The 16,398-nt window shown below is 43.4% G+C and overlaps 1 protein-coding gene across 1 annotated transcript; it reads right to left on the reverse strand.

The window, feature by feature from the left end:
* Window positions 1-4,962: 4,962 nt before the first annotated feature.
* On the reverse strand, window positions 4,963-16,398 carry HIF1AN (hypoxia inducible factor 1 subunit alpha inhibitor). The gene is given in 10 exon segments (XM_020966673.2): window positions 4,963-6,583; window positions 7,523-7,633; window positions 9,776-9,839; window positions 10,278-10,384; window positions 11,305-11,450; window positions 12,869-12,889; window positions 12,892-13,016; window positions 15,324-15,574; window positions 16,175-16,197; window positions 16,200-16,398. Coding segments are annotated over 10 exon segments (1,062 nt in total). The 5' UTR covers window positions 16,369-16,398; the 3' UTR covers window positions 4,963-6,538.

Consider the following 16,398-nt stretch of genomic DNA (forward strand, 5'->3'; position numbering starts at 1 on the left):
GAAGCCCCTCCCCAGCTCCCACCACCTAGGCAGGTAAATAGCACAGTGGACAGTGCTGGACTTGGAATTAGTACGGCCCGAGTCCCATTCCACTTCGGACTCTTCCTAGGTGTGTGACCCTAGTGAAGTCACTTAACCTGTCTGCCTTGGTTACTTCACCTGTACAATAGGAATTGGGTTATTGTAAGGATCAAGTGAAACATTTGTAATTAGCACAGTGCCTAACACATAGCAAGGTGCAGGGCAAAGGTTGGAAGCCATGAGTTGTGGTTTCTGCCCCTAGCTGCCCAATTCATCCCAAGGGCTCTAACATATCCTTTTCCTCCTCCTCAAGTTCAGAAACACTATGTGTGTTTTGAAAGAGACAGAAAGAATCTAGAGTTGAAAAAGACATCTAGCATCATCTATTTCAACCTGTCCCTGAACAGGGACCATCTCATTATTTTTTGACAAGAAGGTCATCCAATACCTGGTCTCAACATGTGCACCTACTAAGCATATTCTCTAGTCCTGTTTCATGTATATATCCTCTCCCCTACCCACAGTATGGGAAGATATGGCAAAACGGTTTTTTTTTGGGGGGGGGATTAGTATCTTTTTTGTCACTTATCTTGATATTCTATTTGATTCAATGTTTTTCACTTTTCAAAACATGGTACATATGGAATTCACTACCTCTGGAGGCAATCTACAGAAAGTTCTAAATTAACAGTAAGTTTTTACCCATATCAAGCCTAAGTCTGCTTCTCTACCACTTCACTTCAGAATCATGCAGCAGACTAACCCTGAAGAGCAGAAACATCCTCCTTTTACAGTTGGTAAAAAAAAAAATTTTTTTTTCAAAGGTCAACTCTGTACTTCTCTTCCTATGGAAGTGTGAACTGGCAAATCAACCTTGGAGTTGGAAAGGGGGTGACCAAGAGTCAGATTGTGCTGAGGGAAGAGTCTTGTACTTCACAGGAGTTACTACAGGCAAGCAGGTGCAGTAGCTTTAGTCCCAGGATGGAGCATGAACACAGTCTGTAGGAGATGCAAAGAGCCTCCCCAACCTCTCAGCTGCAGAGAAAAACTTTGATGACACACCTACGGATGGCAGAGCTAGTGTGACTTTGCTTGGCCCATCAGCTAGCAGAAATGGAGAACTGTCCGATTTCAAGGTGACAGTAAGGCTGAGTAAAAGCCAGGCCACTAGCTAGCAATAAATGGAATAGAGGTGAGGTGGAACCTACAGGTATCCTGAGAATAAATGGCAGCCTTTCCATCAGATACCACCCCACTTTTAAGAGGTCTGTCGAAAGAGCAATAAGCTCCTTAAAGGCAGACAGACTGGTTTCCTTATGTCTATCTCCTAAATAAATGTTTGTTGAATTGAAGAGAGGGAATAAGCAGAATAATTTCAGAGAGATATGCCCCTACAGAATCTGCCCAAATATATAGCAGGTGATACCACTTCTGAAAAGGTAGGAACCACATGTGTAGTCTCTGAACAAGATGTGACTCAAGTATATCCAGGGGCACATTTGCCAAAGCACCTAACAAAGATGTTACTTGTGGGAATAGACATTACAAAGTAATTGGACCAAAGTGACCAACAAAGATATGTTTCAAGGACCAAGCAAACAGACTGGCTCAGTGATAAACTCTTGGAATGATTTCATTCATGACTATTGTTTTTATCTTTGTATGGCTATACATCAGTATGGTGCTTATAATAGGGACAGAGTGTGGACCTGTGATTTCACTGGTATGGGGAACTCCTATAGGAGCACCTCACTTTTCTCTTCTGTAAAATGGAAGTTAGGTTAGATGGTCCTTAATGACCCTTCTTTAAGATCAAAGTTACACTGGCTAAAAATGGGGCCTCAACTCCCACTTCTCCAGATCATAGTGATAAGCACATTCTTCTTGTTGCCATCTTAAAAGGAAGGTTAATATGCATACAGCACTTTAAGGGTGTTAAAGGGTGCCTTTACAAATATCTCACTTGATCATCTAAAAGTTAAGTGATTTGCCCAGGGTCACATTGCTGGTATCTAAAGCCAAATTTGAGCTCAGGTCATTCCTGAATCCAGGCCCAGATCACTATCTACTGTACTACCTGTCTGCCTCTTAATTCACCAAGGTCAAAATATGGTCATAACTCTGGACTGAAAGAAAACCTAAGTTCAAGTCTCAGCTCTACTACTGACTAGTTGTGTGACCTAAGGCAAATCACCTCCCCTCTGCCTGTTAAAAAAAAAAAAAGAAAAAAGTGATTAGATTTGATTTCAAAGGTGCCTTCCAGATTACTGAAGTAAATCCAAGATATTTAGACTCTTTATATGCAGTTATAAGCTGTTTCTATAATATGCAGGCCCAAATATAAGTTGCAAAAATATAAGCAAGATTTAAGCACAAAACTGTGGCCTACAATCAAATCATTTGTAAAGCCCATCACCCGTGAGCTTTTTTTCCCCTCTTTAGTTTAATATTTTTTCTAGCAGTTACTGCAGAAAACAGGATAAAGACACATCTATGATGACAGAAGCATAGAATAACATGGCCCAGTTTGATGGGGATCCAAAAACTGCTTGAAGGAATATTTAATTATCAGGGGTGGGTACAGTTAAGGTTGAAAACGATTGTTTCCTTAAGGACTTTAGAAAGGAGATACTTCACACTTATTCTTTGTGAAGAGTATTATTACTATGTATATTTTTCTACTATGAACTTAGAGGCAAAGGATTCTGAAAATCCAATGCCCCGAGGAACCTAGGATAGCCTTTAAAGGTCTGATAAGTCCTTGGATTCAGGAGCTGTCAATCATAGATGGTCTGCCAATGAACTAAAAGTTAGAAGGATCCAGGAACCTGGCAATTGTTAACACTGGGCATCAGTTTTGGAAAAAGGAGTAAGAACTCAGTTGAGAAATATGGGAAAAACTATTGCACTGCAGGTATTAGTTAAGATGTCATTGCAGGGAGGTCTGAGCCCACCACCAAAGTCATATGGTTACTAGGTACAGACACAAGCTTGAAACTACAAGAAGTCAAGCTTCTCAAAGGAAAAGAACCAGATGGCTTAATTATGCTTCAGGCAAACTACTCCAAGGTAGAGGGTAGCATCTTTGGGACCAGAATCAGGACACCCAGGATGAGAGGACAGTGCAGAACCAGTCAAAAACCAGGAACCTCATCTCTTTGGAGTAAAACAGGGAAGGATCTTCCTCATTTGAGTTCTATACTAGTTTAAGGCAAGAAATAGGAACAGGAGATTGGGTATCCTAAAAGCTGTACTCATCTCAGCAAGATTAGGATAAAAATTATAAACTCACATCCCTATTTCTTTTGTTTCCTTCAAAAGCAAGAAAGGTTTGTGCATCCTCAGTCAGGATAATTCAGACATATTTAAAGCTGGAAGTAACCATACTGGTCATCTAGTCCAACATGCTCACTTTATAAATGAGAAAACTGGGTCCAAAGAGGCTAACCTGAACTCGGGTCTGACGTGGGATATCCTCTAGGATGCAGCTTCTACAATAGAACTGAACCCCACAGAGTGGCTGGAGATTCCAGCACAAAGCAAACAGTACACAAAAAAAAGAGGCAAATTTTATACTCTTGGGTTATATGCCCTACGAGCCATTCCCAATCCTTTTATGTCTATGCCTCCTAGCCAGTAATCATTCAAAGCACCGAGAACACACTCACACCAGACCACAGATGGCCTAAAATACAGTGAAGAGACCTGGTCCCAGTCTGAAGAGATACTATGCTTAATGTGGCCATGCTAACAACTACAAATTGAGTGGCTATAAAGGGGAAATAGGAGGCAAAGGGTTGAAGGAGAGCTGCATTCCTCAATCTAGGAAAAGACTTAACCACTACCCACAGAGCTAGGTACTTAGTCTGTTTCCTATTTCTCATTTGACTTTTACGTATCAGGAATCTAACCTGAATATCTCCCTCATACTAAAGCTGGACCCATGCCCACCTCCTTTGCTTTCTTAAGCACAAGGGCCCAGCTTACATTTTGGAGGTATATTAACTGTTAGCACTTGCACAGGGGGGCAAGGCCTGCACCTGGGTCAGTCTTGCTTATCGATGAGATCCTTCCCCTCTGTCTCCTAACAGATTCAGATTAATGATCTCTCATTCCTAATTGTCAAATTTCTTTTCCTTCATCCTGTGTCTAATCACCAGTGACAGAAACCATTACGCAAATGAGCAGACGACTTTCCCCAACTGTTCCCGTTGGTAAAAACCTTGTAATTTAGAGCTCTGATTTGTAGGGGAAGCTGCATCTCCCCAAGGCGTCCTGGGCATCTGCTCTACTTTTGTGAAGAGCCACCCACCCCCAATCCAGAGTCCCCAACAAATATTTGACTTTGCATAATTAATCATAACTTTTTTTGTATCTGTGGTGGAAGGTGAGACACCAGAGTTCCCACCTGCTGGCCTAACAAGTGACATTTGCGCTGGCCAAGAATTCTACTTATACATTCCATTCTGGACACCATGAAAAGGACTGCTTTGTGTCAATCAAGGAGTTTGGACAGGAACATCGACAGCATGTGTTTCATCTAAGCAAGGAAACGGGATGGGGGGAAAATGGAAAGAGAATCTGCCCAGATTCAAACTCTCTAGAGTAAGCATGGCCTGGCAATGTCAAGGGAACAGAGCAGAGCCAGCCAGGAGACGGGAAGAAGAGGATAACGCTCAGATCCCAACCCAGCTGCATTTTATAAAATGCCTTCAGCTGGGTCCTCAAATCCAAACTGAGCAGCCCTGACAACCAGTCATTTGTCCCTCCTGCCCTGAGGCTTGTGAAAGGCCCGGCATGGGTTGCTCCTGACTTACTACTGAGACTGTGAGAGACAGACTGAGTTAATCCACCAGGCTTGGCTTTCCTTGCCCCTTTTCTCACCACAAACCCTCATGTCAGGTGGGACACCAAGAAGAGAAACAGACCATAGCACTCAGGTCATTTCCCAACACTGGTTGTTATTGAAAGAACTACACTAGAGAAGGTACCATGTCTTCCACACTCACACACACCCTGTTCCCATCAGAGAGAACACCAGGGAAGGCATAGAAAGCACAGGGATTTACAAAAGTAAACACCCCCTCCCCTACATACACCAGTCTATCAGTGCATTATAAGCTGAGCTTCTGGGGACAAGAACCACTGCTCAGACACTGAAGTTAAACCTTTGGCAAAAAAGAAAAAATAAAACACAATTCCTCCCACCTCCCTCACTCCTTCCAGGGAGACTTCTTGCAGGAAGGCAGTCCTCAAGTCACTCAAGAGGACCAAAGAAAGGCCTGTCCCTGGTGGCTGTAGCTACCTTGACTGGGGGGTGGGGGGTGCTTTTCAGAGGTTTAGAGTATCTATACATTCAGAACTTGGAGTGATGGCAAGACCTCTGGCTCATCTCCCCAAGTGAGGGCCAAGGGAGCAGCCCCAGTTTACCTCTTAGGCCCCATTCAACTGCTCCCATCACTGACCCCACTGTCTGGGGATGAGCAGTTGGCTTGGAGCAAGAAAGCCAGGAAGCTGAATCCCAAAAGAAGGGGGCTAGAAAGGGGATTCCTGAGCCCCAGAGGCTCTATAATAAACCTCAAGCTTGTTGCAGCACGGCCCAACCAATACAAATAGGCTAAAAACCAAATTAAAAATCATCTTGGTGGGCCAGGCAGCAACTTCCCTGCAGTAGCACCCAGTGGAAGTGAACCAAGTCAGCATGTGGAGTGTTGACAGACAGACTTCAGCCACAGTGTGGCCATCAGAAGAGTCACACAGAGGCCAGGAAGCTCCTTCTCCTGTAGCACAGTCTTGGCAGTCAGATTGTGGAAGTGTGTTGGTAGGCAGATCCTGGCCAGAGTATAGGGACAAAGATGTACACACACAAGCTAGACAGCTCCTTCCTTCTTGTGGAACCCAGGATAAACCCACACTGTACAAAAATCAAACTAGACTGTTGATGTACAGGCAGATTATCTAGCCAGAATGGGAACAAGAAAGGCTTTCTCAGGAGTTCCAGGAGCCTGGGAGACTAGTCATCAGGTCCACAAACTCCCTTCAAAGATGCCAACATGATCCAGGTAGACTTGGCTCCTTCCCTTACCCAGACAATGGCAGTGAGACTGTAGGACATCATGCCAAGCGACAAGAGCACCATCACAGCCTCAGGAGCCTGGGAGGAAGGACACAAAGACAGACAGACAAACACACACACAATGACACAAAGCTGGAACTCCACACTAAATGCGGGACTTGGGGGCAAAGAGGGAAGGTGAGTAGGAACAGAAGTGAAAAAGGAAGAAATCACTCAAGATGGGAGCAGAGGAGGGTGGGCTGCTTAATTGCCCCCACCTGACCTCACACTCCTGCCCTGGGAAGCTGGGGCAGGAACCCAGTCTGTTAAGTGCTGCGTGCAATTACTATCACTCTGGATTTTCCAGTCCTCATCAACGAAGCAGCGTGGACCGGACGATGAGATGGGATGGGATGGAAGGGCTGGCAGTCACCCAGAAGGAGGCCTCAACCTCCAGGCAGGCTAGTTGTATCGACCCTTGATCATCGTGTTCAACAAAGGGCCCACCTGTACAGAGACAGGAGGATCAAGTCACAGAGTTACCTGCAACAATCCCACCACCACCTCCCTGGCCTGTAGATTGGGCAAGAAGAAATGTAAGCCAAGAAGCAGCCGCAGAAGACCTTGGACAGGCTAGGGATGGGAAATGGGCTATCTTTTAGACAAAAGTGAAGTCTTGTTTACCCTGTATTCCCTCCCCTCTCACCTGGAAGAACGGGGTGGAGCCCACCTAACATTACAGTGAATGGCCAACACCCTCTGGAGTCTATTTTGCATCGACTCTCTCCCACAATGCCCTGCAGCATCATGCTGTGCCGAGCTGATAAACAGATGTCATGTTCTTCCCCAGGGGACAGAAGAGCTGATCCCTACACAGACAACTGACACACATGCATATTCTCTGCAAAGAACTCTGTGGATGCTGTGTGTCCCTACCAGATCACGTGCAATTAAGGCTAACATAAACCTAACACCCACCAAGTGTCCTTGGGGCACTGAATATGGCAGTGCCCTCCTCCACAAGGAGGAGACAATATTTCACAACTACCAGCCTCTCCCATACTCTGATTGATCCACTGAAGTACCTTTGTGAGAATCAGCTCCCAATAATTCCCAGAGCTGCCTTGGTGCAGCTGTGAGCATGCCAGGAAATGCTTTACTGCTCTCTCCCCAATCTTCAAAAAATCCCATGGAGGATTCCCCCAGCCAGCACACGAGCCCCACAGGGAAAATTACTGCCAGCACAGAACAGGTTCCATAGTACTGTCGGCTAAGCCTGGCATTCATTAGGTAACAAGGGTTTTCTAAAGATGCCTGTAACCTTCATGGAAAATACAACAGTTTCCAAAATAAGAGGAACCAGGGCTGATGATACAAATTCTATCTCTGCCCATCAACACCCCTGCCCACCCAATGGCTACAGCCTCAACCCAGGGCTAGCCATACCTCTTGTGGGTTCCCTAGGGCCTCTCCCAGCATCTTCTCAATGTTTCTCATTATGGCCACTTTTTGATGAGCCTTGAGAGGATATTCAATCCTCTTAGGAGTGGGTGCCCCCTGTAAAAGAAGCAGCAGTTCAGGAAATTATCCTTATTGGTTGACCTCCAAGTTACCCTAAGTCCTTGGACAGAGAACAGGCAGAACCAACGGATACTGAGAAATACCTACATTATCAAAAGCACTCATCGTGATGGAAACCCAGGATCCTATGAGCACAGATCTGGAGCCAGAAGGGACCTTAGAAGTCACCTAGTCCAAATCATTCAATTAATACTTGAGGAAACTGAGGCCCTTAGAAGTGGCTTGCCCAATATCACAGGCTATTAAGCAGAAGCCTAGATTTAAAGCACAGAGGTTCTTGGACTCAAAATCTAGTGCTCTCCCCATTTGGCCATGTTTTTTTTTTGTACTTGGGGAGTTGTGCAGTATTCTATTTTTGAAGACAATACATTGTACTTGTATTTCCTTTTGAAAGGATGAAAGGATGGGGGTGAGTAAAGGTAAGGGAGGCTTCCTGAGGCAGAACACTTAAGCAGGCCTGAGATGGTGACTGAACCAGAACACTCAGAGTGACAAATCCCCAGTGAACTATGGGGTGTTCTGGGAGTAAAGACACCATTCTCCTGCAGAAGTGAGAAGGAAACTGAAAGCTCCAGACCTAAAAACAAAACCAAACAAAACCAGGCCAAGCCAGGCACAAGGAACCATACAATGTAGTGGGAAAAGCACTGAAACTAGAATAAGAAAAGCTGGATTCAAATCTTAGCTCTGCTACTTACCACCTGTGTGACCCTGGGCAAGTAACTTACTCTTTGGGCCACAGTTTCTTCATTTGTAAAATGAGGACATTGGATAAGATGATCTCTAAGATCCCTTCTGCCTCAAAATCTTATGATTCTATGAACTATAACTATAAAGAGAAGCTTAGAAAGTTTACGTACCGCCCTTTCAGGGATTGGATGGTTTTGGGGGCTTTTTTTTTTAATGAATGTATGTATGTATGTATGTATGTATGTATGGTATGTACTTCTAATTACCTTATCCTGGCATATTATTTCTGAATGTATAGTCTTTTTCCCCCTTGAAAATAAAAACCCTGGAAAATGTACACCATGCAAAATAAGACTTAAAAAAAATGACCAATGTGGGAATTTGCTCAACTATTAATATTTTTGAATTTCTTTTCCTTCTCCCCCACAAAGGGAGCAAGGTGTGAAGGAGAGAAAACAGACTGTTAACTGAAAAAAACAAAATTAAAGAATTTTTTAAAATGAACTCTTATAGAAAAGAGTATATGGTGGCAGAATAAAGAAAAGCAGAAGCAGATGTGAACCTGACAGCAAATAAGGAGAGGCCTAGGACAAATCTGGTCTTGGACACTAACTAGCTGCATGATCTGCTAAGTCTCAGTTTCCTCATTCCTGGATAAATGAGAAAAATATTAGGGTATTTTACAGTGTTGTTGTGAGGCTCAAATGTGCTATCTTATATATGTAAAGCTCTTTTGTAAACCTTAAGTGCTATATAAGGCACTATATAAAACAGCTATTTGTGCCTTAGATAAACCACTGGACCTGCAGTCACAAAGACTTGAGTTCAGATCTGACCTCAGACACTTATCAGAGTCTGGGCAAGTCATTTAACCTCTGTGCCTCAGCTTTCTCAACTGTTAAAAGGGAATAATGATAGCACCTACCTTTCAGGGTTGTTGAGAGGATCAAATAAGATGTCTGTAAAGCATTTTGTAAACCTTAAATCATATTAATGTCAGCTGCTATTATTTATAAATGTTAACTACTACTAGAATGGCAGAAGCAGAGAAAAGGGGAAAGTGAATTAGGAATCAACAAGACTTGGGCATCAGCAAGGTCTAGGAGACATAGTTACCTTAGGGTTTAGTCCTCAGCGAAGATTTAGAAAGCCACAAAAGGAGTAAGGGCAAGATTCTCTGGACCTCTTCTAAGAAGAACTAGTACCTAGGGAACCTCCTCGAGTTCAGAAAAGTCTAAGTCACTCCTTCTTCTCCTTGACAGGGCACCTGAACCTCCTCCCTCTGCCCACAAGGAGACCTGAACCATGAAGTGATCTTCTCACTAAGGGAAACCCTTCACTTCACCAAGGAAACTAAGCCCCAGAACAAGCACAGCATAGCCTGACTTCCTCCCATCACCACCCTTACCCCAGGACAATAATATTCACCTTGTACCAGAAGTTCACAGTGATGGTGGTTCCCCCATTCAGTAATGACTCTATGTGGTGCCACCTGCAACAAAATAAACTAACATGCTCCAGTTGTGCCATGGGTATTTTTCAGAATGATGGGAGAATTACACAGGGTCCAGGGCAAAAATATAAAAAAATAGCTAAGTCATCACCTAAAACCACTGAGGTGAAGGGCACTGATACTCTTAAAACAAGACTTATATTCAGTCTCCAAATATCAAAGAAACAAGATCAACAGACCTTCTGGAATTTTTATTGATAAGAGGAATGAACATTATGTTGCCTTTATCACAAGACAGAACTATTATTCACCTGCCAGGCTTAATGAGCACCCACTGGGGATTTGCTAGCAAAACCAAGGAGGTTTCAAGCACTCCCACAGAACACAGCTAATTCTCACCAGGGAATACAAGGGACATCACACCAAGTCACAATATGAGGCCGCTTTCCCCACCACCCATCTCCTATCCCTTCTTACCAGTACATAGGGATGTAAAGAACATCACCAGGGCCAACCACCGTCTCATAGCCAACCACATTCTGGAAGTTTGGAAACCTCTCATAGTCAGGATTGTCAAAATCCACCTGGCAGATCCAATGAGAGAAGAAATTTATCAGCCAACAAGTATTTACTGATATCTAAGCTAGATGTCACCTGCACTGATAGAAGAAATTTCCTTAACCAATGAAATCCTAGTTTTAATCTCTATCCCTGTGCTAGATGCTGGGAATTAAAAGAAGAAGGCAGCACAGTACCAGGAAATGTATAGCCTACTTGGGAGGCAAAACTAAACATATGGAACAATCAGAGAATAACAGATACAACAAATCTAACTGTAAAGGATCCTAAGACCTGGTAGTCTGGGAAATGACTGACACAACCTAAAGGTCTGGGAGTTTATCCCAAAAGTTTGAAAGTTGGGAATTTTGGAATATGCTGCCAAAGCACAAACAAAAATATTCTAGTGGGACAAGAATCCTGCATGTGACGGGTTAGAAACCATTTTCTATAGAAAGCCAATTAACACCTCCCTGGCTACCCAGTCAGTTATGCCCTACTATGCCTAGGACTTCCTAGGACAATGTATACAAGTTATTCTGCTCTATACTTGGCACACTTCAATGACTTAACAGAACAATCTCAAAACCCAGGAAACAGCTTGAAGGTCTGGACCTGAGCATAAACTTTTTGGGGGACTATAAAGATTAGCCCAAGTACACCAGCCCAATCCAAGACAACATAAGCTATAGTAAAAAAGGGTAATGAAATAGAAGTGAACCTACACAGGGCATGATTACCCACAAACATCAAAACAAAGGTCTTGGGAATTGGTGCCAAATGAGAAGAATTACAGAATAATTTCATATGCTAAAATATAATTCTGACTCATCTGCCAGGCAAGCTATTTTTATTAAAGATTCAACACAACAGTGCCCACTCCCCCATGAAAGAGAAATATTATGAATAAGTCTGAATTGCCTTCCCCCATACCCTATTAACTCACCTGACTCTGCCTATCACAGGGATGGTGCACAGGGTAAGGATAGAGGCACTCAAACTGATCTGGAGGAAATAGGATGCATCGCTTATAGCCCTTGATTTGAGCAAAGAAGTTTTGTTGTTCATCATAGTGAGCAGGTGTCACATTTCCTGCAAGAGTGAAGAGACTGTCATCAACAGCAGAGCTATAATGAATAGGCCAGAACAGGGGTCTGACAAACTCTGGCCCAAGGTCCACATCTGGCCTACCACATGTTTTGTATATCCCCATGAGCTAAGAATGTTTTTTACATCTTTAAATACAATAAAATTTTATTTAAAATGTAAAAATCATTCTTCACTCACAGTCTGTAGAAAAACAGGCATCAAATACAGCTGGCTGTAGTTTGTCACCCCCTCAGCTAGAACACAGAATCCAGGAGAGGCTGCACGAAAGTACTGAAGGGTCAAACATCTTTGATGTTTGGGAATCTCCAATCTTTCCACCCACCTAAGGACCCAAAATCATCAAAATTACAAAAATCTACATGAACTAATTCTAAGCATGTACAATCATAAGTTTCAGCAAAATATCTAAGTGATAGGTGTTTAATGTGCAAGCAGTTCATTAACCATCAAGACCTAAAAAGTTTGCCAATCATAAAATATCAGATTGTGCTGACAGCTGATATCTCTTTAAGAGTAAGATAATGTACCAAAATGGTATTTATAATTTTGGCAAAAATGGCAGCATATACTCATTTTTTTTTGGTTTCCAAGGCTAATACCTTTTGCTAAAAAGTCCACTTTAAATAAATCCATTGAGAAACACTGAAAACCAAGAAGCAACACAGGCATTCCACTCTTGGGTGAAGCCAGGCAGATAATCTGAGCTATATGAATCGGCTTTTAAACTTCTCACCAAAATAAATAAAGAAAGAAAGAAAGAAAATTAACTTCTCACAGGACATGCCTAAACCCATTCCAATCTTTACCTCCTCCACCCATGCCAGTTGCTATAACTTTTTCCAGAATCTACGTAGAGTATTACATGGAAGACATTTAATACACATTCCTGAATGACAAAAACGAAATCTTTGCAGCTCAAAACTGCTTCCTCAATGGTAACGGTTCATAAATATCCTTGAGGATGAGATGATCTGCTCCCCCACTGCCCACCAATGGCAGGCAACCAGGAAAACAAGAGCCTATGTTAACTCAAATATGAATTTGTTAGGTCAGCAAAGAGCAGGTGTGTATTAGCTTGAGAAAGAAATTTCAACTAAAACTGAACTGTGACATTAAGTCAAAACCTGCTAAAGAAGCACTTAGAAGGAGAGGAATGGTTTTAGAGCCCAAACCTAAGAGATCTAAATACTCACCGAATGACTGAAAAGACACTCTCTCTCCTGACAGAAACCAAACATCTTGTCCCAGATTAACGCTTTTCTGCGCATGATAAAGACCTTGTGCTTCAGAGAAACTCCTAAAGTCTAGGTTGGTATGGCCCACAATCAGCTGGGGAGATTACTCTAGCACTGGGTCACTGAAACTTACAACCACTTCTAGATTTTTGCTTAGTTTCTTACCTTCCATGCCAATGAGCAACAGTTGGAGGTCAGCTGCCCCCAGCCACGCTTTCCCTGCTGTTTATTAATCCAGTTCCAGTTAAAACCCAAGAAGTCCATGACAATCTTCCTGCCTACTGTGTCATTGAGAGTCTGCTGCAGATACAACCTATATTCCCCAAGAAGAAAGTTTCATTAGCATACATTCAAGGCACAGCCTCCCCACATCCTGAAATACAAACCCACACTCAGAGCTGGCACAACCCCCACAAGGAACAGCTGCAAAAAGCCAATACTAATCTAGGAAATCTAAATCCTTTCCCCTATATCTCAGGGCTCTAACATCAAACCTATGCTCTTAGGAACTCCTGCGCCTGAAGAATTCTTATTATGCCTTTCAAAGCCTCCAGCTTTTAGCAATTTTCTAAAATAAAGCATAAGGCTTTTGAAGATTCTCTCTCCCAAAGAGTCAAGTGTTACCCACAAGATATGACAGCTCAGATGAACTTGGCCTAATCACACACAAGGCCAAACATGGCAGTGACATTCCAGGTGGAGCCCAGAAGATTATCAATCACCTTAAGGTGGCAGTAATATTTGAACTATCTCCAAAGTAGAATCAAACAACAAAACTAATGGAATATGCTTTGTAAACAAAGTGTGTGTCAGCTATGACAGTCACCAAAAGAATAAGAACTGGGTAAAACAATAAGCAAAATTTATAGGAAACAATTCAATCCTTCAAAGGCCTAAAAAGGCTACTTACTCCCATCAGGAAGGCAGTCATTATCTCCTGGGCCTGCCTTAACAATCACAAAAGTTAAAGCTCAAAGGGACTTAAGAGGTCAATCTAGTCTAATTCCCACACTTTACAGATTTGAAAAAACTGAGACTACAAAAGTTTAAGTGACTTGGCCAAGGTGAAATTAAGGAGCTGAGCCAGAACTTTAACTCACGTATACTGGCTCCAAATCCAGAGTTCTTTCCACCCTACTGGACTGCCCTTAATGATGAGAAACTACTAAACTCAAACTAAGTGCAGAAGTTCTAGGAAGGTGCTGGGAGCCCTGAATCCTGGGCTTTCTACACTGCTCCTGCTACACCTGACAGATATAGTGAACAGACTCAGAGGAATTCTTCCACAAGAAGCCTGTTTTCTCCCAGAACCATAGCACAACAATTACTGGACAGGTCTCCAGAAGATATTCAAGATAGCACCAAACAAAGCACAAATCATGGTAATAGTCTATCAAAGCCCATCCAGTCTTCTACCCCCCAAAAAGAAATTTAAGCTCCTCTGGCAATGAGATTCCTAAAAGATCAGAATCCAAAGGCAACAAAGTACCATGAAGAAGGAAATATCCCAGGTCCATGGAACACAGTGCTGGGAAGACCAGGGAATGGATGAGGTTGGTGGTGAAGTGCCCAAACAAAGATAATCTCATTGTGATGAATAATTTCCATGAGATAAGAGTTTCTGAGCAATTAATCAATTTATTAATTAGGCTAGCATATAATCAATAAATTGGAAAAGTGGGTGTCCCTGAAAGGCAGAGATCAACCCAGACTGGTGAACAATCAATGAGAAGGGGTGGAAGCCGAGGTGGGCAGAAAGTCAGCTCCTAAGGTGGAGAACTAGGCTAGAATAGCTGCGAGCAGCTATTTGGACAAAAAGAATCCATCTCTACCCAGACCACTTAAAACAAAAACAATGGGCTGGGAATTCACCTAGATTAGATACCCTTTATATTTTAACCAGAAATAAACTCTCCTAGTTGGGTAGGATCGACTTCAAAGACTAGTCTCTGAATGAGGAAATAGGGAAAAAACCTGGATGCCCCCTTATTAATAATCATTTCTCTCATAATCACACATCTACGTGAAAAACTGCTCAAAGAAAAGATCAACCCTAGGGTGAGCTGCTTTAAGAAGAGAAGTGAATTTTGTAAGCCAAAAGCACTAATAAGCTGCCAGACCCACACTACACAATGATCAATGATTAACTGAGATGTAAGACTGAAGGGTCAAACTCCCGTACGTGTGCGTTTACATGACCTAGAGGTGTATGACAATTCAATGTATGTACAATAAAGGTTTTTCCTCTGGACCAATGCAGACTGTCCAAAAGGTTGCATCTACAATTCACTCTTGCCCCAACAGAGCACTGTTTCCTGCCAATAACTTATAAAGACAAGGACCATGAACCACAATCAAAAAGCAACCACCTATCTAACCATCAGCCATTTCTCAGGTCCCAAGTTCACTGGACTGGCCTTGACTGCTACACCAGAGAACCACCAGAAAACTTAAAAATCTAAAGTCATTAGAGTATTAAGGATTAAGTCAGTAGAGTTCTAAGATGGCAATTCCTGCACAGTGGCCTTTGACAGAGTATCAGAAAGAATAAGAGATGAAGTTTATCTACTACAATTCTAGCCCTTACCCCTCACTCCAGTACAGCTCCTACTCAGCTTACCTCTCTTCACTGCCCCGTTGCTGTATGTCCTGTAGCTTCTCTACAAACTCATGGAATTTCATCTCTTCCCTGTTGGACCTTGGTTTAAAAGTCTGGAAGTTAGCCATCTTTTTCTCATCATAGTACAGGAATTTGTGGGTACTGGCACTATACACTGAGAAATCTCCATTGCCAATATTCTCTTGTAGATAATCCAGGTCCCATTTCAGGGCAGGATACACTAAGTTTGTGTCGGTCAATACCACAGGCTCCTGAGGAAAGAGTACCAGGCAAAAAAAAAAAAGTCGGAGAACAGTCCTTCAAGGTCCACTCCTGCAAGCCATACTCTATTTTATTCTTTCCAGTATCCCCACCAATCCATCCTAGGGGCATTCCCATGTCATAATGCCTCCTTGGACACTTCACCCCCAGGAACCTTATCCTCACTTCTTCCCTTATGTGTCCCACCCTTAAGATTACTCCCCCTTAACAAACTCCACTCGAACTGCTCCAATTTTCTTCAGACCCATCACACCACTTCCCTTCTGAACATCCCTACCACTTCACTCTCAAAACACCCCCCTCTGCCCAATTCCCTTTAACTCCGAATTTTAAAAACTCAGAAATCCCACCTCTTCCAAATCCTAGGACCGGACTAGTGCCACTCCACTGTCAACAAGCTCAGACATCCTAGACTTCCTCAAATGCACCCTTATTTCTCAAAGCTCCGACCTTTTCTTTTCCCCTTCCCCTCCATCCCAGAACCTCCCCTCACATGTTCCCCGCGACCCTTCCCCTCTCCGAGCTTCTCTCGGAAACCCCCCAGGGCCTATCAGGCCTCCCTTCCTCTGTCTTCCCCTCCCCGCCTCCACCTCACTCTCGATGAGCTCCTCTGCCGAGGATCGCTCTGGCTCAGGCGTGGGATGGGCTGGGTCCGAAAGCTATAGCTGCGGAGCTGGGACTCATCCCAAGCCACGCTTGGGGTCTCGGGCTCCTCTCGAGGGCCCCCAGAACCCGAGGCCGAGGAGGCCGCCGCCGCCGCCGCCGCCGCCGCCGCCGCAGCCATCTCCGCCGCCAAGCCCGGCTCCACCGGAAG

Source organism: Phascolarctos cinereus, unplaced genomic scaffold (assembly GCF_003287225.1).
Source record: "Phascolarctos cinereus isolate Bilbo 61053 unplaced genomic scaffold, phaCin_HiC Scaffold_3;HRSCAF=262, whole genome shotgun sequence".
In the NCBI taxonomy this organism is placed as follows: Eukaryota; Metazoa; Chordata; class Mammalia; order Diprotodontia; family Phascolarctidae; genus Phascolarctos; species Phascolarctos cinereus.